Here is a 22,701-nt window from a genome sequence, read left to right on the forward strand (position 1 = left end):
CTACATGAAACCGCTGGGAGAGATCATTCGTGGTTTTGGAGCTTTTTATTTCGACCCCAAACCACTCCAGTGATGCCCTCGACGTGATGTCCCGTTGCCTGGAGGCGGTTCGGGTCTGGATGGGGAGGAACAGGCTTCGACTCAACCCCGACAAGACTGAGTGGCTGTGCGTATCGGCATCTCGAGATATTCAGAATATTCCATCTCTTTCTATGGGGGGGGTGAGCTATTACCCCCCGTAGATAGGGCTCGCAACTTGGGAGTCCTCCTAGACTCACAGCTCTCTTTAGAAGATCACATAGTAGCTGTGACTAGGGGGGCCTTCGCCCAGGTTCGCCTGGTGCGCCAGTTGCAGCCCTATCTAGACTGGGATGCCCTACGTACGGTCACTCATGCGCTCGTGACCTCTCGTTTAGACTACTGCAACGCTCTCTACATGGGCTGCCCTTGAGGACCACTCGGAGGCTCCAACTGGTACAGAATGCAGCCGCGAGAGTTGTATTGGGAGTTTCCCGATACTCCCATGTTACATCTCTGCTCCGTGAGCTGCATTGGTTACCAGTTGTCTTCCGGGTAAGATTCAAGATTCTGGTAATGGTTTTCAAGGCCCTACATGGCATGGGTCCGGAGTACCTTAGGGATCACCTGCTGCCGGCGTCAACTTCCCTCCGCCCTGTGTGTTCCCACAGAGGGGGCCTCCTTAGGGTGCCACCGGTCAGAGTATGTCGTCTGGTGGCCCCCAGGGGGAGGTCCTTCTCTGTGGGCGCGCCGGAATTGTGGAACCGTTTGCTGGTTGAGCTCCGGATGGCGCCCAACCTTCGCTCCTTCCGGCGCGATCTGAAGACTTATTTGTTCGAACAAGCCGGCCTGGCCTGATGGGGGATGGGGTTTGGATTTTATTGTTCTTTTAAATGTATTTTAATCTATTGTTAACTTGCACATCTTGTTTAGTTCCTTTTTAATTTTTGTATTTTGTAGTTTTATATGTTTGCCCTGTTCACCGCCCTGAGTCCTTCGGGAGAAGGGCGGTATACAAATAAAATTATTTATTTTATTTATTATTTATTTTGAATTGTGATTCTCCCCTCTTAGTTGGTGTCATCTCTAAATTTGTGAAATCCCTTTCATCCCCTACATCATTTCTGCAGCTGTTGAACAGCACCTGGCAACAGAGCCCTAGGCCGCCCCGCTCAGAGCAAAACAGAACCACTTCTGAACAACCTTGTGCTGCTGGTTGTTTGATTGACGGCTTGTTCCCTGGACTGCAGAGTAATCTAGGCCATAATTGTCCATTTTATCCACAAGGATACAAGAGACCTGGTCAGATGCTTCATTGAAGTCAACACACTGTATCCATGGCAATCCTTAGGTCTACCAAAGTAGTCCCTTTGTCATAAACACAGCTAATGTTTCTCTGACAGCTCTTGCTCTTTGCAAAACATGCCAACTCATTTTTCAAACATTTTCTGTTTTTTTTCAAACAGACATTTTCTCCTTCTATAGCTACATTCCAATAATAGGAGCTGTCCCACAAAGTTTCCATTATACCTATTAAATCATATTTGCTACAAAGACTTTACATTTTATTATGTTCTGAATCAAAGCTTATGATCCAATTGTTTACATTCTATCCTCTGAGCTTTAGTGATTTTTAGTGGTAAAAATAGGATTTTATAGGAATAATGGTGACAGGTGAGATACGTGCTATGATTGAATAAGAGCAAAAGAATAGAACATGTTTAACCTTAACAGGAAATAGAAATTTACATTGTATGTTAAAAAAAAGTACAGTCCCACTCAGAAATAAAAGTGAAAAAAGTTGGTAGTGCTGAAGAGACTACCTGGATTAAAAATAAGTGGAAGAAGAATAAAAGCAGTGGCATTCTTGGTATCCACCATCATGGAGAAATTATAAAGTCTTCTAAAAGCAGACTGCAGGAATGAAAAGACATTTTTTTCTTTATGCCATCACTGCTAAACACATAATTCCCACAGCACTGTCTTATGCCTAAGGATATCTAATCATGTAGTAGGACTGCATTACTATTATCCCTCTCATCTTTTCTATTGGTATCTACTATTGGTATCTTATGACTACCACTTGTTCGTTGTATCTTATGACTGAATCTTATCATTGATGATTTATTACTTTGTTGCTTGTATATATACTGAGAGCTTATGCATTGGAGACAAATTCCTTGTGTGTCCAGTCACACTTGGTCAATAAGAATATTCAACTCTATTCTATTCTATTTTCATCTCAAGATGTGATACTTAAGAATACTACAAAATGTCCGTTTGAGAAAAGAAGGAAACCACCACTTCCAGTTCATCTAGTAGAGAACAGAACAACTGAATGTTGATGGCAAATCTTAAGATTCAGTTCATTTTCTCTGGCCTTTTTTAATGAAGGGTCAAATTCCTTGTTTTGCTGACATTTCAAATTAGTTGTGGGAGAAGCTTATGGAATCTCTCACATCTCTCTTCAACATCCTTTTTTCTGCAGATGCTGTGCATACACTCACCTGTGCCATGATGCTCCTCAATACCGACTTGCATGGGCAGGTAAGGAGACTCTCTCAGAGGAAGGAATCTTGGCTCACCTTCACTCACTTCAGCCTTTTATGGTGTATGAACAAAGAAAAACTATTTGTGGGAAAGGATATGTGGTACCCATAGAATAGGGTTGATATGATAGTTCTTGTTTAGATGTGCAATATGGACAGCGCAACATCTTCAGTTCTCTTTGTCTCTCTTATCAACATGCTTCTGGAATCAGAATATTGGCCGTAGCATGAGCTGTCAGGACTTTGTTGTGAATCTCACAGGCTTAAATGATGGCAAGGACTTCCCCAAAGAACTGCTAAAGGTATGTGTAGCTTCCTTCTATGCCAGGGGTGTCAAACTCAATTTCATTGAGGGCCGCAAAAGCATTCCGGTTGCCCTCAGGGGGCCGGGTCGGTGTGGCCTGGGTGGGTGTGGCCTACTGGGTGAGCGTGGCTAGAGTGCATATGGCCTACTGGGTGGGCATGGCCAGCTCTACATCGTTCGCATCAAGGGTGCCTATGGGGGCCTGGGCAGGAGTGGGACAGATCTGAGGGTCTCTGGCAGAAGGGGGGTCTCTGGGCCAGGGCCAAGGCAGTGGGGGATGTTGCCTCACTGTTTCCAGGATGGCTTCGCGGGCCGCATGAAACCACTTCGCGGGCCGGATCTGGCCCCCGGGCCTTGTGTTTGACATGTCTGTTCTATGCAGACAATGAAAGGGATGCCTGTAGCCCAGAAGGTGTCAAACCTCACTTCTAGCCAGTATGGCCAATGGAGAGAAAGCCTTGGCGCTCTAATTCAGCAATCCACCTCATGTAGCAGTAGCGCCCCTGATGCAGTGCTGACCCTGGGGGCTCAGTGGTTAGAATGCAGGATTGCAGGCAAACTGCTCACAGCCTGGCATTCGATCCAGACAGAGCTCGAGGTTGACTCAGCCTTCCATCTTTCTAAGGTCAGTAAAATGAGGACCAAAATTGTTGGGGACAACATGCTGAGATTGTAAACTGCCCAGATAGTGCTGTAAAGCACTATGAAGCAGTATATAAGTCTCAGTGCTGTTGCTATTACTATTCATCAAATGCTCTCTCCAGAGGAAAGGACTAGTACTCAGCTCCCATTCTCTGGGAACAATCAGCCAGTTCCCACAGTTGGTAGGAAAAAGTGCTCATGGTTTTACTATTTATTTATTTGTATGCTGTCTATTATTTTACAAATAACTCAAGGTGGTGAACATAGCCAGCACACTTCCCTCCTCTTACATTCCCCATAACAACAACCCTGTGAGGTGGGTTGGGCCAAGAGAGAGTGACTGGCCTAAAGTTACCCAGCTGACTTTCATGTCTAAGGCAAGACTAGAATTCATGGTCTCCTGCTTTCTAGTCTGGTGTCTTAACCACTAGATCAAACTGGCTCTAACTGGTTGAATGTATCAGAAGACATACATATAGTCCTAATTGTTTTTGTGGGGAATGTTCCACACCTGTAGCGGAACAAGGCAGGGACAAATTCAGCTTATTGTTGCCTGGAGGTTACAGAGTTCATATTACAGACTGTATTTACAGACACCGAGGAAGGAGAGAATCAAATGCCAACGTTCAGGTTTGTATGTCCAGCTTGGATGTAGCCATTCCATGTTCTTCCTGAGGAAAAGAGTGGTACAGTATGGCCATCAGCTGGGACATGTCACACCAGCCTGAGGAAGATGTCACAAGACTGCTATTGTGGCTGTCTACACCACAGCCAAGCAGAACAGGAGTGTGTTTGGACAGCTCCCTGTGAGGCAGCAGTGCCGTGCCAAGGGCTACTTCAGGAGAGGTTGTGGCTTCGTCCTTTTTCTGGGCTTATCATGGAAACACCTGGGGAAGCAGGCCAGTTAGATGGTAGTTCAGCTCTCTGATCCAATTTATTGGCTGTTCTAGTGCTGTGAATCAGAATAACAAAATAACAGAGTTGGAAGGGACCTTGGAGGTCTTCTATAGTCCAAGCCCCTGCTCAAGCAGGAGACCCTATACCACAAGTCTGCAACCCACGGCTCCAGAGCCGCATACGGCTCTTTCGGCCGTCTCCTGCGGCTCCCAGTCCTCTGACGTGCAGTCCAAAAAAAAAAGTGGGACTAAAAAAGTTCAACCAATCAAATATGCAGGGTAGGTGCATATCTCGCCTTGGCTCCACTCTTCAGTCAAACCCTGTTTTGCGCATGCGCGCATGTATGCACATGTGCACACATTTTTTGCGGCTCCCAGTTTTTCCTTTTGTGAGGGAACTGGTTCCGAGTGGCTCTTTCACTGTTTCAGGTTGCTGATCCCTGCCCTATACCATTCCAGACAAATAACTGTCCATCTCTTGAAAATCTCCAGTATTGGAGCACCCCCAACTTACAGAGGCAAGCCATTCCACTGTTCTCACTGACAGGAAATTTCTCCTTAGTTCTAGGTTGCTTCCCTCCTTGATTAGTTTCCATTCATTGATTCTTTGGAGAACAGGTTGACCCCCTCCTCTCTGTGACAGCCCCTCAAATACTGGAATGCCACTGTCCTGCCACCCACGGCATTATACTAATCATACCCAATTCCTGCAGCCATTCATTTTTTCTTTTAGCCTCCAGCCCCTGATCATCCTTGTTGCTTTTTTCTGAACTCTGTCTAGAGTCTCAACAACTTTCTTAATCTGCCAGTGAAACAATTTTAACAATCTACCATTTCTTTGTTTGTTTATAAAACATTTATATAGCTGTCCATCTTATATCAAACACCAGGTAGCTCCCAATCAAGAATTAAAACAGCATAAATATATAAAAACTATTAAAACCATCAACATAAAAAATGAATGAACAAACAAAAGCCTTAGCAGCCAAGTGAAATTTCCAACAGGCAGTCCCCTCATCCTATCCCAGCACTTGGGGGAAAGCTGGGTCTTTAGTGCTTTAAGGGGGCCTAGGAGGGTCCAGGCCTGCTGAACCTCAGGGTGGAAAGGTGTTCCTTAGGGCAGGGGTTGCCATGGAAAAGGGGTAGTTATTCCTCATTCCCCCCTCCCACCCCAAAATCAGGCACTAAGTTTCAGTCCTTGTTAGAATCTATATCCCAACTGCCTTTGTTGACAAGGCAGCTTATAAAAAAATACAAGATACCAGAAGGGTTATTTCTTAAAAATGGCAGCAGAATCTCCCATCAGCTGTTACGTATAGGAAAATTAACTTCATGTGCCTTCTGCAGGTGGCCTGTGAGGACAGCTGTGGTTTTTGGACACAGCCGCACTTGCCCTCTGCAACTGTCCAACAGAGGACAAACGGGGCACATGAAGGGCAATGTGAAGAGTGCTGACCCCCCAACTAGTCCTGCATGAAGAACTAGTGAGATCAAGGGTCTGGCCGTAGGGAAGGGGAGAGGCTCTCCCTAAATTCACGCCCCTGAAGACATCAGCCAAGTCAGTTGAACGGCTGGATCCGGCCCCAACCAGATGCAGTGCCCGGACTCTTCTGGGCTCCCAGCTTTTCTTCACAGCTGATAATAGCTGAGGAAGGATTGGCGGTACTTTTGAGAACAGAACCCCAAAATTGGCAGTTCAGGAGGGAGAGCTTAGTTTGAAGGGTGGGGGTTAGAAGCATGGGAAGAAACCTTACATCTCAGCTTTTTTCTATCTGTCCAGGCATTGTATAACTCCATCCGTCATGAGAAACTGGAATGGGCTGTGTAAGTAAAAGCAAGGTAGCATGGGGGTGGGGCTTTGAGGAAGGAGAAGGGAGGGCTGAGGTCCAAGAGGGAAGGCATGAAAGCCCTGGAGCCCCACCCGTCTCCCTCATAAAGGAGATGGGGTGGGGTTGCTCTGTATAAGCTGTGTGGGTGGGTAACTGTCACTCTGGGGTAACTGTTTTAAGTATTAAGCCTGGAGGGGTGGATGTCAAGAAGGACAAGGAGAAGGGAATGTTTCCAAATACTAAACTTTGGGCAGAGGAGCTTGTTTGCCCCTACTGGAAGCCTAAATTGTGCCTCAAATTTACGTCAGGATTGTGCTGTGCTGCCACAGGAAAGGAGGAGGCCCAGTAATATTTCCCAAGTTCATTACCTGCTCAGGGAAGAGGATGCTTTAAGATTTCAGGATTGCCCAGAATGTTGAAAGCTGGGGGCAGGAGGAAAGCCCAAGTGGCATGACAGAAAAACATGATTTTTCAAATTGCGAATGGTGTCTTTCATACTTTCTTAAATTTATTTTTATTATTTATTTAATTTTTATCCCACCTTTGCTATTTTTACAAATAACTCAAGGTGGTGAACATAATCAACACATCTTCTTCCTTCTCCTATTTTCCCCACAACAACCTGTGAGAGGGACTGGCCCAAAGACACCCAACTGGCTTTCATGCCTAAGGCATAACTAGAACTCACGGTGGCCTGCTTCCTAGCCTGGTACCTTAACCACCAGGCCAGACTGGCTGTAAATTTGAAAGGCATCTGCAGGTGAAGACTCGGCATTTCCTTCCATTCCATCATGAACACAGATTTTTCTCCCAACCTCTTTTTTTTGATCCTTAGTACAATTAAGTCGTCCAAAATCACACTGTTTGGTTCCCAGACAGAAAAGGCTCCTCGAGGGAGTCTTTCACATGTTTTTTTTCCTATGTGCAGCCTGTGCCAAATTTCTGTTTCCTTCCCCCCACAGGGATGAGGAAGAGAGAATGGATGCAAAGATACCCCTGAGTCCTGCAGACACCCAAAGGAAAACCAACCCTTTTCTGACTGTGTGGCAGGACCCCGGGGCAAAAATATACCAGCAGGGCCTCCTTGCTCGAAAGGTGCACGCGGAGGCTGATGGCAAGAAAAGTGAGTGCCGAGTTGTGGCCCTGGACTAGCAGAGGCGAAAGAGGGGCTGGCAAAATCTCTCATGGCTTTGGGCCTTGCTCTCTTGCCCACCTACTCCCACCCCCACCCCCCGCAGAAGCTGCAGGCGGTCACCCGTTGGCTGCTTGGCACCAGGTCGAGGGCGCTCTAAGGTCAAGATCCAAACAGCCAAGCCCTCTTGGCTGCAACCTGAAGGAAGGGGGAGGGCAAACCGGTGAGAGGAAAGCAACTGACCGCCCTTCCCTCCCTCCCTGCAGCTCCCTGGGGCAAGCGAGGCTGGAAGACTTTCCATGCTGTGCTGAAGGGGACAGTGCTGTACTTCCTCAAGGTAACAGGGACCAGGCAGGCAGGCAGGCAGACAAGCCTTCTGCTCCAGACTGTCCTACATCAGGCCACAAATGTATGTGCTGGGGAGTGGTTCACAAGCAGCCCCTGGGGGAATTCCCTCAAGGCATGGCTGCCAAAAGCCACCCCAGAAGACGCCTGCGCTCTGTGTGAAGAGGCTCAGGGAACGTCTAAAAAGAGCTGTAGACAGACAGCAGAAGAGCTTCTCTGGCATGTGAGGAAAGCCTCAGAGAGGCTTCAAAATCCAGGGGAAGCTAAGGCTGGAGAAGTGTTTCTGTGGCTGTACAAGAGTAAACAGTGGGAGCTGGAGAGAAACAGAAGGAAGAGCAGGCCCACTGCTTAGAGACAAGGTGAAATGCTGGTTAAAATTGAAGCAACGGGAAGATAGTCTTCTCCAAGACAACAAAGGATAAAAAGAGGGACTTGTAATTCCAAGTAGTTAAAGATACATAAATGGGTGTAGACAGTGGATATTACTTAAAGCTTCTGTATACAGGTAGTCCTCAACTTACAACAGTTCATTTAATGACCGTTCAAATTTACAATGGCAGTGAAAAATGTGACATGATTATTTTTACAGTTATGACCTTTACAGTATCCCCATGATCATGGGATCAAAATTTAGATGCTTGGCAGCTGTTTCATACTTATGAGCCAAAGTCACATGATCCCCTTTTGTGACCTTCTGACAAGCAAAGTCAATGGGGAAGCCGGATTCACTTTTACAGCTGTGTTACTAACTTAACACCTGCAGTGATTCACTTAACAACTGTGGCAAGAAAGGTTGTAAAATGGGGGCAAAATTCATTTAACAAATGTTTCACTTAGCAACAGAAATGTTGGGCTCAATTGTGGTCGTAAGTCGAGGAGTACTTGGTTGAGAGTTCTCATAAAGCGGGATGGGTACCAAATGACTGGGGATGACCGCAGGGTCCTTGAGGCTCTTCGGGAGGGGAGAAAGTTGGTTCTGACCTGAACTAAGCCTGGTAAATGTTCAGTAAGTCCTGTAAATAGATATAGATATTTAATTGAATATAAGCTAGCCGTTTTGATTTGCATCCTTTAACAGAAGTAGCATCTAAGTCATAAGATGTAGTTTTCTGCTTTATTTTGTGTTGCACAGCTTTCTGATCTCAGAAAGCTAAGGAGGATTAGTGCGTGCATGAGAGATGGAAAATATCAGAAGATAGAGGGTGGTAGGCTAGATGGAGCAATTGAAAAAAAGACATTCTGGAAAAAGGCAAAGACAGGCTATTTCCATTTGTTGCCAGAAAAACGATATGGACCTGAAGTCGCCAGGAGCCAAGCTGAACTTGAAGTAGATTTTCCCTTTTCCCTTTATATTCTGCATTAGATCACATTTGGTCCCTACCTTTCAAGAACAATGACAGATCAGTCTTTCTTGTAGAAAGATGAAGAAGCAGAAAACCAAGCTCTAAGATGACTGGTTGAAAACAGTGGATATGTTTAGAACAGATATTTAAGGGGAGGCATGATGGAAGGACCAAATCATCTAAAACAGTGTATCTCAAGCTTGGCAACTTTAAGATGTCTGTACTTCAACTTCTGAACTTCTGGGAGTTGAAATCCAGACGTCTTAAAGTTGCTAAGGTTGAGAAACATTGATCTAAAGGACTGTTATAGAGAAGGCAGAGGGCAGGACTAGCCTCAATTGATGTAAATTGGAGGGAAATGGCAAGCGTGGGAGTGGGTGGTGTCGAGGGGGGCTGCATGTCATCCCCTCCACCACCACCCCGACATCTCCTCTTGCCGCATTAATATAACTGTCCCTCCCAGGACTGACTGGATGCTGGGTTTTGTTTTGTTTTTGGCTGCCATGCAGGATGAGCAGCATTTGGAGGTGTCAGGCTCAGAAGAATTCATTGGAATACCTCATGCCCTGGCAGAAAAAGCCTGCAAATACACCAAGCGGCCACATGTCTTCCAGCTCCAGACTGCAGATGGGCACGTCTTCCTCTTCCAAGCCCCGTGAGTTCCCACAAGCCTTAAGGAAGCTCTCCCTTGCCATCATTCCAAATGTCTACTGCAGAAAAGTAGTGGAAATAATTTATAAATAAGAAATGAGAGACCTTTTCTAGATTTCTTGTCTTCTTAGGGGTCTCCTTAGTATGGCCCTGGGCATGTCTCTTGGGTTCTTCGCCACCACCAAATTTTAAGTATTATTATTTATTTATTTATAAATTTTATAGGTCACCCATCTTACCTATCGCAGTCTTTCTCTAAGAGGAGTCTATATCTATCTATCCACCTATTATCATCTATATTTATCATCTATCTGTATTTTTCATCTATCTGTACACACACAGAGACACATTGTGTGGAGGGAGGCAGGGAGAGAGGGAAAAATTAGGAAAGCGACTTAGTCACTCCGTGTCCAACTGAGTCAAGGCTGACTGGCACAGTGCGAGTGCAGAGGGACAGATGGAAAAGGTGCAGGTTAGGGATATTTTACCTGAGTAACTTGTGACCTTTTCCGCAAGGTTCTCCATTAATTTTCACCCTGGAAGCTCCCCAAGCTTTCCCACTGACTTGTGGGAAAATGTCAGGGACATTGTAAATCAGAAACATATGTCATCGCTTCAGAGAGATTTCTTCACCTGAACAGAATCTGAACAATGACAGATGGATAAATAAATCAGTGGGATTGGAAGCAACTTCTGGTTTCCTGTCAGCTTCCCCACTGAATTTCCTTATTGGAAAGTGAACTTTGAAACCCTTCCTTCCTTCCTTCCGTCATTTCTTCCTCCCTCCCTCCCTCCCTTTTCTTTCCTCCTCTTTCTTCCCCCTTCCCTTCCTGAAGACAAGTGGCTGCTGCTAGTTGGAGAAGGGAGGGTCAAATTGCCAAATGGTTGGAAAATGGTCATGGAACATTGAACATGAGGATCATGGGAGTGCAGCAGCAGCAATCTGGCAATGCTGAAGCAGCCACAACTCTCCCAAATTTCAGAGCCTTGGTGGAGCAGTGGGCTAATGCCTCCTTAAGTAACACCAGCTGCCTGCAATTAGTGCAGGTTCGCATCCCACCAGGCTCAAGGTTGACTTAGCCTTCCATCCTTCCGAGGTAGGTAAAATGAGGACCCAGATTGTTGGGGGCAATAAGCTGACTTTGTAATAATGCCGCTTGGGGTGTATGAAAGCCCTAATAAGCAGGCATATACATAGAATGAAGGCTACTGCTAAGTTTGTAAAGCCGCCCTGAGTCTTTGGAGAAGGGCGGGATATAAATGGAATTAAAATAAATAAATAAAAAATTACTCCGGAGTTATAGATCCCATCATTCTGTAAGTTAGCTACCTTTGCCTTATGATGCACCGTTTTGCCCAGTTAAAGGTTACAGAGAAGAGATTTTTTTGTGTTATGTAGATTGTAAAAGGGACACAGTGGCTCAGTGGGTTAGGACGCTGAGCTTGTCAATCAGAAGGTTGGCAGTTTGGCGGGTCAAATCCTGAGTGCTGCGTAGCAGAGTGAATGCCTGTTACTCGTCCCAGCTTCTGCCAACCTAGCAGTTCGAAAGCACGTAAAAATGCAAGTAGAAAAATAGGAACCACTACGGTGGGAAGGTAACAGCATTCCATGCGCCTTTGGCGTCTAGTCATGCCAGCCACATGACCACGGAGGCGTCCTTGGACAAGTGCTGGCTCTTTGGCTTTGAAAAGGAGATGAGCACCTAGAGTCGGAAACGACTAGCACGCATGTGCGGGGGAACCTTTACCTTTACTTTACCTAGATTGTAAAAAAATTAAAAAGGCTCTAAAATAAAAATGTGAAACAAAGGTATTTTGAAACAAAATAACAGAAAAATGTAAAGGAGAGATGCCGGGGCGCAGCCCAGGCAAACTAAATAGGAGTATGTATTGATTCTGATTGTTGAGATGTGTTCATGTAACACTGTATTTAATCAGAATATATTCAGAAGATGCATTCATACAAAATATTGATTTGGGCTAGTTTTAAACATTTTGGAGAGATGGTTTACCTATTTGTGGCTGGGTTTATTATGTTAATCCCAAAAATTGGGCTAAATTCAAAAATTTAATTCTATCTTTTCTAGAACTTCTGAAGAAATGATTTCATGGATTTCTCGCATCAACCTTGTGGCAGCCATGTTCTCTGCCCCACCCTTTCCCGCAGCAGTAGGCTCCCAAAAGAAATTTATAAGACCCATTTTGCCAACTACTCCCTGCAAGAATTCCATAGTAAGTTGAGTACTGGGGGATGGAATGGTCAGATCCCACGTCCTTCTGCAGAGTGGTTTAGATGAAGTCACTAAGGGGTGCCAGACCCGAACTCAGATCCTTGGGGAAGTGTGGCTCTGTCCTCGGGAGTTCCAGTTGCACAGCTCAGCGCAGCCATGTCTTTGACGATCTAGGTGGGGGAGAGAACTGGGGCACCTGGCTTGAGGCAAGGCTGCAATCTTTTTGTGTCACTGCAGGAAGACCAGCACCTGGTCCATGAAGCCTGTATGGACAGGACGTCCCACGAACTGCTGGAGCTCCAACGGAATCTTCCAGAGAAGCGTGGCCGTGGGAGGGATCTGGAGGAGTACCAGCTCAGAAAGGAGTACTTGCTCTTTGAGGTGAGCAAAGTTTGCTCTTCCGGGAGAAGTGGAGGTGACTGGGCTGGGCTGTTCTGTTCTGTTTTCTTGGGGAAGGCCATCTTTGCTGACACCTTGCACTGCTTTCCTACAGTGGGAGGTAACGGTTCATTGAGTTTGAATGGAACACACACACCCCAACACGCCGCACTGTTGAGAATTGCTTGCGTCATTTTTCTGGGGAAGTTGTTGCCAGATCCATATCGCTGCAGTACTACTTGTCCCTGGCCATTTTTCTGTTTATGTGGCTGCGTCCCTATTTGTGGGATATGAAAGCAGAAGGGGAAGGGGAAAATCTGTGCCCAAAATAGTATCCAAGAATGGGTCCAAGGCAAGGAGAGCTTTGCCGGAAATGGTCTAGTTCAGCATTTCTAGCGAAGGATTGCCCACGATTTCCTCCCCTCCCCTCATGGAACCAGATTCTGCTACTTGGCTCTCACCCCCTCTTGCCCTGTGCAGAAACGCCGCTATGAGACATACGTGAAGCTCCTGGAGGTGAAACTTGGCTGCAGCACAGATGATCTGGACCAGTGGGAAGCCCGGCTGACAACAGTGGTTGAGAACTGCCCCAGTTTGCAGAAGTCCCACTCCAGCCCATCCCTGAACATGGATGGGCCTCCTGTTGGTGGGGCCAGAGTGAAGCGGAACATCTCTGAACGCAGGACCGTTCGCAGAATCATCCCAAAGCGCAACAAAAACTTGTTATGAGCAGCGCCTCTCTGGGGTTGTCCTTGAATGAAGGGGGAGGGTTGGCAGAGAGCTGTTCACTCAAGCCGCAGTGATTAGCAGTTGCCTTGGCTGGGCGCCATGTTAAGTCTGCATCATAGTAAACTCATCCCCAAGATTGTGGCCTGGAGGCCCTTCTGGCCTTCTCTAGGTTCCAGCTCTGGAGATGCTTTTGGGAAATGCTGTTCAGCTCTGCTGCGGGACTCAACTTGCCTCCCCTTCAACATCCTCTCTGTGGCTACTCAGGGCAAATGGAGGTCTGTGTGCAATAAAACAAAGAGGTGAGGACCCAGCTGTCTTTTCTGGATGTGTGTTTTGAACAGAGGGAGCTCTGTTAGAGGAGTGACTGTGCGGTTGGGAGGTGTGGCATCTGGGCACTTCCTTTTCTTGCTGCACCCACATCTCATCATCAGGATAGAGATTTTGGGAACCCTTTAGACACGATACCTACAGAGGAAAAAAGGCAACTGGACAGCTTTGGAGCAAGCTGTTAGGTCTGGGCCTGTCTACCTTCTTAAGATCCCTGAAATTGTCATCTCTCATCTTGCCCTGGTCTGCTCCCACCCCCTCCCCCAAAAAACCTTTACTCACAATGTAGTGCAGACACTGGTCTGTGTTGCTATGAGAGAGATCTAGATGTCCTAATGAACCACCATTTAAGTATGAGCCAGCAAATGCGCTTCAGCTGCCCAAATAAGCCAATGCACTCCTGGGCTACATCAACAAAGGGATTGAATCAAGATCGCTTCATACAAGATTGGTGAGACCACACTCAGAATACTGCATTCAGTTCTGGCTACCACAATATAAAAATGATGTTGAGACCCTAGAAAGTGTGCAAAGAAGTGCAACAACAACAATAAAGGCTCTGGAAGTTAAATTGTATGATAAATGATTGAGGGAGCCTATGTTTAGCCTATTGAAGAGAAGAATTAGGAAGACATAATTGAGTAAGTCAATAGGCACCAGAGGGCAGGACAAGAAGTAATGGGTGGAAGCTTATTAAATTGGATCCAGCCTAGAAATGAGAATCTTTTGGCCAGTGAGAACAAGTGATCAATGGAATAGCTTGCTTCCCAGGGTTGTGGGTTTTCCATCATGGAGGTTTTCAAAAATAAATTGGACAACCATTTGACTGGGATGATATAAGATGTCAACACTGCTAACGCTGTTCTTGCTTGACAAGAGATGAAGAAGCAGCCATTTCATATGTTAAACTTGTGTATTGCTTTAAGAGACAGGGTTAAGGCTGGGAGGAGGAGGATTGTAGCTCAAGGCCATGAAATTAAAGAAGATGAGACCTTGGGGCGGTTTTCTAACGGAAGGGAAGCTGATTCTTTAAATTAATTGGAGAATATGATTAATGACAAAATTAGAAAGGTGGAAAATTGTGTTTAATATATTGTACAAGGGGGCGGAGATTTCAGATTCCAGCTTCCTTTGAGCAAGCATTTGCTGGTGTATTAGGCTAAATAAAGGACTTTTAAGGTGAGCAATGCCTCAGAGTCACTTGAAAAGCCCAGACGGAACCTTGACATCAGGCTTCTGCCTTAAGCAGGAGGTTGGGCTAGAAGACCTCCAAGCTCCATTCCAGCCCTATTAGTCTATATGTTCTATTTTGACTTGTGTTCCTATTCTATCTTCTGGGGTACTGCTTTTAATAAGTTGGTCTGTTTTTTTTCCCCTTTTTGATGCAAAGAATGAATTAAGCAGTTCTGCTTTTTTTCTGCTACCCATCACCTCCTTTCCATCTTCTCCCATTAGCGGACCAATCATTTCCATGATTTTTTCTTTTTTTATATGTTGGAAGAAACTTTATTTATTTTATTTATTTATTTTTTTATTTATTATTATTATTATTATTATTATTATTATTATTATTATTATTATTATTATTATTATTATTATTATTGGCATTTGTTCCAAGTCTTAGTTCATTCTGAGCCTTAGCTTTCCTGACTTTATCCTTGCAGAATCAGCCTATATGCTGATATTCTGATTTAGTTATGTGGCCCTCTTTCCATTTTTTATACTTGTCTTTATTAATCTCTCAGTTTATCAGAGTTCTTTATGCAACCATGCTGCTTTCGTTTGGGCTCTCTTATTTTTCTTTCTTTGTAGTATTGTGCTGGATTGGGCTTTTATAATCTCATTTTTCAGTTTCCCAAGCATCTTGAGTTTTCCCCTTTAGAATGCTCATCCATGAAATTCTACCAAAGCTCTCTCTAAATTTGTTGAAATCAGCCCTCTTACAGTCTGTTCTATTGCTTATGTCTGCATTGTTGAATTCCAGTATAACATGGTCACTCTTCCCCAAAGTTCCTGCAACTTCAACCTCTTCTATCATTTCATCCTGGTTAGTAAGAATTAAAATGAGAATCGAGCTGGGAGGGACTTGGAGGTCTTCTAATCCAGCCCCCTGCTCAGGCAGGAGACTTTATACCATTCTATACAGATGGTTGTCTAGTCTCTCCTTGAAAGCCTCCAGTGATGGAACACCCACAACTTCTGGAGGGTCTTTCCACTGGTTAATTGTTCTCACTGTCAGGAAATTGTTCTAGTTTGCTTCTCTCTTGGATGCCTTCAGGTGCTTTGGAGAATAGTCTTCTTTGTGGCAGCCCCTCAGATATTGGAACGCTGCTATCATGTCCCCCCTGTCCTTCTTTTCATGAAATCAGACATACCTAATTCCTGCAACTGTTCTTCCTATGTTTTTATCTCTTGTTTTTGTCATCTCTGCCTGGAGACTGAGAACTTTCATGGACATTTCCCAGTGGGGCTTAAAAGTTCCAAGTGACCCACAGCCAGGCTGTGACTTTAATCTCACAAAGGTTGGGCACAGTATCGTCAATTATTGATGAATCCACCACAGCCCTGATCTTTGAGGTGGGCACAGGGCTTCCTTTGCCCAACTGAGGGTTTCTTAGTGCCCCCCCCGAAGAAAGTGGCAGCCAGAATGCCCCCAGCCCTTCGCCTCTTGGGGCCCCCAATTCACAGGTTGCCTCTGTCTAAGAACAAAGTTCAGCCTTTACAGGTAATGCATACGTGCAGAGCCCTTTTTCAGGTCATACGATGTTATACAACCACACACACACATATCAAGGGTGTCTCCAGGGTATGGTGAAAAAAAAACCAGGCTTTGATGGTGCAGTCAAAGCCAGGCATGGTTTACACCTGTTGGGTTTGATCGTGTTAATTTAATTCACTATAATAACCCTCAGGTTTTCTCCTATAACTTGAATGACAAAGTTGTCAGTCAGATTCACCAGGAACCTGTTTGATTTCCTATTTGGTGCAGTTTTTCTCTCAGTTGATGTCAGTGTAGTTAAAGGCCCCCATTACTACTGTAGCATGTTTCCTGCATCCCTTAGCTAACTGATTAGCAAAAAATTGGATCTATTTCCTCTGCTTGTTGAAGTCGTGTCTGACCCATCGCGACCCTATGGACAACGTTCCTCAAGGCCTTCCTGTCCTCTCTAGTACAGGTGAAACTTGAAAAATTAGAATATCATGCAAAAGTTCATTTATTTCAGTAATGCAACTTAAAAGGGGAAACTAATATATGAGATAGACTCATTATATGCAAAGCAAGATAGTTCAAGCTGCGATTTGTCATAATTGTGATGATTATGGCTTACAGCTCATGAAAATCCCAAATCCACAATCTCAGAAAATTAGAATATTGTGAAAAGGTGCAATATTCTAGGCTCAAAGTGTCCCACTCTAATCAGCTAATTAAGCCATAACACCTGCAAAGGGTTCCTGAGCCTTTAAATGGTCTCTCAGTCTGGTTCAGTAGGAATCACAATCATGGGGAAGACTGCTGACCTGACAGTTGTGCAGAAAACCATCATTGACACCCTGCATAAAGAGGGAAAGCCTCAAAAGGTAATTGCAAAAGAAGCTGGATGTTCCCAAAGTGCTGTATCAAAGCACATTAATAGAAAGTTATGTGGAAGGGAAAAGTGGAAGAAAAAGGTGCACAAGCAGCAGGGATGAGCGCAGCCTGGAGAGGATTGTCAGGAAAAGGCCATTCAAAAGTGTTGGGGACTTTCACAAGGAGTGGACTGAGGCTGGAGTCAGTGCATCAAGAGCCACCACACACAGACGGATCCTGGACATGGGCTTCAAATGTCATATTCCTCTTGTCAAGCCTCTCCTGAACAACAAACGTCAGAAGCGTCTTACCTGGGCTAAAGAAAAACAGACCTGGTCTGTTGCTCAGTGGTCCAAAGTCCTCTTTTCTGATGAGAGCAACTTTTGCATCTCATTTGGAAACCAAGGACCCAGAGTCTGGAGGAAGAATGGAGAGGCACACGCTGCAAGATGCTTGAAGTCCAGTGTGAAGTTTCCACAGTCTGTGTTGATTTGGGGAGCCGTGTCATCTGCTGGTGTTGGTCCACTGTGCTTCATTAAGTCCAGGGTCAACACAGCCGTCTACCAGGAGATTTTGGAGCACTTCATGCTTCCTTCTGCAGACGAGCTTTATGGGGATGCTGACTTCATTTTTCAGCAGGACTTGGCACCTGCCCACACTGCCAAAAGCACCAAAAACTGGTTCAATGACCGTGGGATTACTGTGCTTGATTGGCCAGCAAACTCGCCTGACCTGAACCCCATAGAGAATCTATGGGGCATTGCCAAGAGAAAGATGAGAGACATGAGACCGAACAATGCAGAAGAGCTGAAGGCCGCTATTGAAGCATCCTGGTCTTCCATAACACCTCAGCAGTGCCACAGGATGATAGCTTCCATGCCACACCGCATTGAGGCAGTAATTGCTGCAAAAGGGGCCCAAACCAAGTACTGAGTACATATGCATGCTTATACTTTTCAGAGGTCTGATATTGTTCTATGTACACTCCTTGTTTTATTGATTTCATGTAATATTCTAATTTTCTGAGATTGTGGATTTGGGGTTTTCATGAGCTGTACGCCATAATCATCACAATTATGACAAATCACGGCTTGAACTATCTTGCTTTGCATGTAATGAGTCTATTAGTTTCCCCTTTTAAGTTGCATTACTGAAATAAATGAACTTTTGCACGATATTCTAATTTTTTGAGTTTCACCTGTATACATCTATAGTAATGTCATAATTCTTGGATAAGGATTAAGCATTTCTTCCCAGGGCAGGAAGTCTTGTCAGGTGCCTGTTTGAGATACACGTATCATTGCCTGCGCTGCTAGATTTTGTACCAGTTGCAGCTTCTGAATGCTTTTCAAAGGGCTGCCCCATACAGAGTGCATTAGAGCAGTGCAGGGGGGCAGTGACTGAGGGGTGAGTGACTCTGAGCAAGGCTTCCTAAGTGAGCAGGGTTGCAATTGGCACACAAGATAGAATGTGCAAATGGCCTGCTGGCCACAGCTGTCACCTGCCCATCAAGAAGTTGAAATTGTTTACCATTGCCAAATGAGGGAACACAACCTTGTTTAGAGTCAAAGACAGAATTATCCTGGAATTGTTTAGGGCACAAATCCACAGCCAACCCATCTTGAGGGAGATTCAGTTTTTTTCTCCATCTGGACACTGATGGCCTCCAGCAATTCCACTGCATCACCTGCTTGGCCTGGGGACAAGATCTAGAACAGGTTATCACCAGCATATTGATAGCGGGACTCGTGTTGAGAGATTACCTTCCCCAGTGGTTTCATTTAGATGTAAAAAGAAGCAGGGAAAAAGAGCCTTGGAATTTTTGGGAAGGTCTCCTCCTCCAGCACTGACTGTAATCATGCCAGAGGAAGGAGGTGAACCGCTAAAGGCCTGTGTCCCTCACTCCAGTCTCACAGAGGCAGTGAGGAAGCTTCCCTGGCTGAAAGATCGAGCACCAGGAAAGTTGCTCTCCTCAAACTTGGTGTCATCCACAAATGCCTCCAATGCAGCTTCCATGCTGCACCTCCACCAGAAGAGTGAGCACTATGGATCCCAGGCAACATGCTTCCAAAATATGCTCCTTCAATACTTTTTAAGTTTTCACAATTAAAGAACAAAGATACACTGTCTCAATTTAGCAGGATTGTGGCATGTGATAGTCTAAGAGAAAGGTGTTTATAATTGCTATTACCTTCAGATAATTGCTAACCTACTTTGCAAGTGGATTATTAAGGTGGAAAATTCTGAGGCACCATCTAGATGCTAAGTATTCTTAGATACTTTCAATAATAGGTGGCCTGTGGCAAAATATTTACAATTGTGTGTGTGAAATGCAGCTGAACCCAATGAGTCACCAAGGCAGGTTTCTTCTAAACATATCTGTGTAGTAGCCAGTGATTTATAAATACTTTTATTGCAGTTAGTAAATCAAATGCAAAAGTGAATAAACATTTCCTAGAAATTTCTCAAAGATTAGAGGCACTGGATTGGAAAGGCCGTAGCGGAAAGAAAACTACATGCCGATTAAAGGGAATGAAGCTGATCAGAGGAGCCACCTCTCAGGGGTCCCAATTGGAGGAGTCAGGACCTCAGAACTGGCATCTCGAGGAGCTAACTTTCCCGAGCGAGAGAAATAAAAATTTAGAGAACCTGAACTGGGCACCCTTCATTTAATCAGTATTTCAAAAAACATCTCTCCTTTATATTGCCAGGTGAGTTTCAGTAAATCACTTCTTCTCCATCCAGGATGATGTAAGGCACACAAATCAAGGAGATCTGAGGATGAGGCTTCATGGAAGGGAAGGAATACCCAGAGTGGCACATAAGGTTGGGATCATTCCCCAGCATCTCCACTGCCCATTCCAGATGTTTGGTCAAGGTGTAGAACGGGCATGGAGGTCGAGCTCTGCTCCAAGCAAGCAGCTGAGGCACTGGCAGAATCAGAATTTTAGCGCGCTCTGCTGGGTGGGGATCATCTAGCAGAAACAGTCTCTGCTTCATCTTGCTACATTCACACGTACAGCTGAGGGACCCTGCGTAGACCCAAGACAGGGTGCGACTCCTGGAGCTGGGATGCTTTTGGTCCTGACATGGGAGGGAGATTGGGGAGAGTGGCAGATCCTGCAGGGAGGCAACCTGGGCCTCTTGATCTGGCAAAGGATCTTACGAATTTCAGCTGTTAAGGGAGGGGATGATGGGGGCAAAATTAAAAAAAATGTGGGAATGATGACTGGGAAACGTCCAGTGGTAGGAAAGAAACTTAAGACGGAATGACGCCGGTGGCAAGCAGGATGATGAGAATAAGGATGATGAGAGCAATGATACAAATTATGGCAATCATCTTGATATTCTTCCACCAGTACTTCCGGGCCACCTTTTGTGAGGTTGTCTTGAAGTGTTCTGACTGTAGAAAAAGATACACATAACTTACAAAGAGTGAAGAGAAGCTTCCCTCCCTGAACTCGGGGGGTGGGGGGTGGGGGGGAGGCTTCAGTTGCAAATATATTGCCTACTCTGACTGACCAAAACTTTTTCTTAATTGCAATTTTATTAAAATTACAACTATCAGAGTAAAAAAAATACAAACTAAAAAAAATATAAAACTAGAAGGTGCAGAGAAAAAAGAATACCAAAGCAAGTGCTCCTTTACATTCTTGGTGAGCACGCAGGGTGACTTCAGCATGCACATCAGTCTGCTGTAAGAAGTTGTTACCATCTTTAAAAACAATTTTTTATTATCTCAGAAGCAAAACAGGGTCTTTGTTTATGCAACACAATCAACCATGTCAATTAAAGATCTACTGCCTGCATTTATGCAAGATACTAATCTTGATTACCTCTGTCTTAGTATATTGTGCAGATATGGCTTTTTCAATATAATATGTGGACCCACAAAATGATTCAATTAAATAATGAAGCTTAAATATAGCGTGCAAATATAGTGAGTTTGTTCAAATGGGAACTCCATCCAGCTTTAGCCTAACAAACAGATACGATAGCTGTTTTCCAGTACTTGAGAGGTTGCCACAGAGATGAGGCAGTCAACTGATTCTCTGCATATTGAACAAAGATGTTTGGTTTCAGCTCATTAACTAATTTTCATTTCTCCACAGAGCTAATCTGAGCTGCAGGGAGAACCCACCCTTCTCCCTCTAGGTTATTTTTATTGCCAAACTTCTATCACAAACCCCACATAGCTTATGCCAGAGGCACTTTAGCCCCAAGTAAGACAAAGGGCTCTTCTGGCTCCTCAGGGCTTTACCAGTTCCAGGCTGATCACGGATGCCTCTCCTATCCATATGGCTTCTCCTCCCCTCAAGCCAGATGAGCTAATGCAGCCCAAACAGCACAGCAAAGCCTAGGAATGCTGGCTTGCCTTTGACTTGGTTTAAGTAACTTCCTTCCTCCCTCATCTGGCTTGTCTTAACACTCTCATTCCCTATTGATACATGATACTTTGTGAGTCAACAATTGTATAAAAAGCAAAACAGACAAGGTTATGTTACATAATCAACATTTTGCTCTTTATGGAAATGTCTTTAGTTCTTTTCTCACTCCTGGCTGCTGGACCTATACTCGGGAAGACGTTTAATGGTTCCCTCTCACTCTTGTCCTGGACCTCGAAGTGAAACCTGGGTGCATGTTTATTCCTATCACACAACAAGAAAGCCCACCGTTGCTTCCAGGTCTTCCGTCTTGTTGCGCAGATGGTCAAGGTTCTCACCCCTTGCTAGAATCCGCTCCACATTCTGTGTCATGATGTTCTTGACACCCTCAACTTCATTCTGGAGGTTCTTTACCCGGTCATTGGCCATCCCTGGGCCACTTCCATTGCCTCCCTCCTGGTGAGAAAAAGAACAAGATTTTGGCAGGCAGAAGGAAGGGAAAGATCCTATCTACTCCGTTCCTTTCTCCTTCCCATGCTATCTCTATATTGGAATGCCATAACCGAGATGGCCTTTTATCAAAGTTTCAGGCAAAGAGAGAAAGGTACCTATTCTGGATCGAAAGCTCGTTGTGCTAGTGATTTAATTCCTTGTTAAGACACTTGCACTGGTCTGAATTTAGTCATAATTTAATGGCTCTTTCCAGACAGTGAACTCGTAAAGCACCTGGTTCATCTGAAATACCTTTATTTTGCATGTAGAAGAAGGTTACAGCAGGGAAGGTGTGGTCAGGTGAAGTCTGGACGGTACTTTAAGGTCAAAAGACAGTAACAGGATTACTGTCCGCATGGCTTGTGTTCAGATGTTACAATGGAGGATGGAACAGAAGGGAACAAGGAGAAGGAGGAAGTCCAACCCAGAAGGGGTGGATCCTAGTACAGCATCATGAGCAGGATAGGAAATACATCACAAAGGGGAAAGGTGCTGGTAGACCCAATTAGCATACTATAATTTCCCAAAACAGCCACGTGGTGGCAGCACATTCCCCGTCTGGTATTTCATAATACCACCATATAAATCCCATAACGGTAGTTATGCAAATGCAAATACACATTTGTGGTTTGTTGTTGTCATAAAACACCTAAGAAATATAAGTAATAAACCTGAGGTATAGACATAAAACTCTGAGAGATATAAAAATTAAACATGTATACATATAAACATAAACCTGAGAGATATATAAAAATAAACGTGCATACATATTGCAACAATAAAATCTGCCATTTCAGGCTGAGGTTTTGCTTGTTGTGTTCAAGACCTGAAAGATATAAAAGAACATGCATATATATTGCAATAATAACAATTGCCTTGGAT

General features: G+C 44.7%; 2 protein-coding genes across 4 annotated transcripts in view; one reads left to right on the forward strand and one right to left on the reverse strand.

Annotated features, from left to right (window-relative positions):
- Window positions 1-14,470, forward strand: part of LOC310643944 (PH and SEC7 domain-containing protein 4-like) — a 29,101-nt gene extending 14,631 nt beyond the window's left edge. For 2 of the 3 annotated variants that reach the window (XM_083368644.1, XM_083368645.1), the window contains exons 8-16: window positions 2,507-2,565; window positions 2,780-2,869; window positions 6,190-6,233; window positions 7,201-7,361; window positions 7,637-7,707; window positions 9,568-9,713; window positions 11,797-11,941; window positions 12,178-12,321; window positions 12,799-14,466. In XM_083368644.1, the coding sequence (XP_083224770.1) occupies window positions 2,507-2,565; window positions 2,780-2,869; window positions 6,190-6,233; window positions 7,201-7,361; window positions 7,637-7,707; window positions 9,568-9,713; window positions 11,797-11,941; window positions 12,178-12,321; window positions 12,799-13,047 (1,109 nt within the window). In that variant the 3' untranslated portion in view covers window positions 13,048-14,466. Of the gene's footprint in view, window positions 1-2,506; window positions 2,566-2,779; window positions 2,870-6,189; window positions 6,234-7,200; window positions 7,362-7,636; window positions 7,708-9,567; window positions 9,714-11,796; window positions 11,942-12,177; window positions 12,322-12,798 lie in introns of all 3 variants that reach the window. The other variant, XM_083368646.1, reaches the window with a different exon arrangement.
- Window positions 14,471-19,322: 4,852 nt separating this feature from the next.
- Window positions 19,323-22,701, reverse strand: part of VAMP8 (vesicle associated membrane protein 8) — a 36,807-nt gene continuing 33,428 nt past the window's right edge. Inside the window, exons 2-3 of the mRNA XM_083368137.1 lie at window positions 21,616-21,783; window positions 19,323-20,345 (exon numbers count right to left, since the gene is read on the reverse strand). Of these exons, the coding sequence (XP_083224263.1) occupies window positions 20,202-20,345; window positions 21,616-21,783 (312 nt within the window). The 3' untranslated portion in view covers window positions 19,323-20,201. The remainder of the gene's footprint in view (window positions 20,346-21,615; window positions 21,784-22,701) is intronic.

Source organism: Vipera ursinii (assembly GCF_947247035.1).
Source record: "Vipera ursinii genome assembly, chromosome: 8".
Classification (NCBI taxonomy): domain Eukaryota; kingdom Metazoa; phylum Chordata; class Lepidosauria; order Squamata; family Viperidae; genus Vipera; species Vipera ursinii.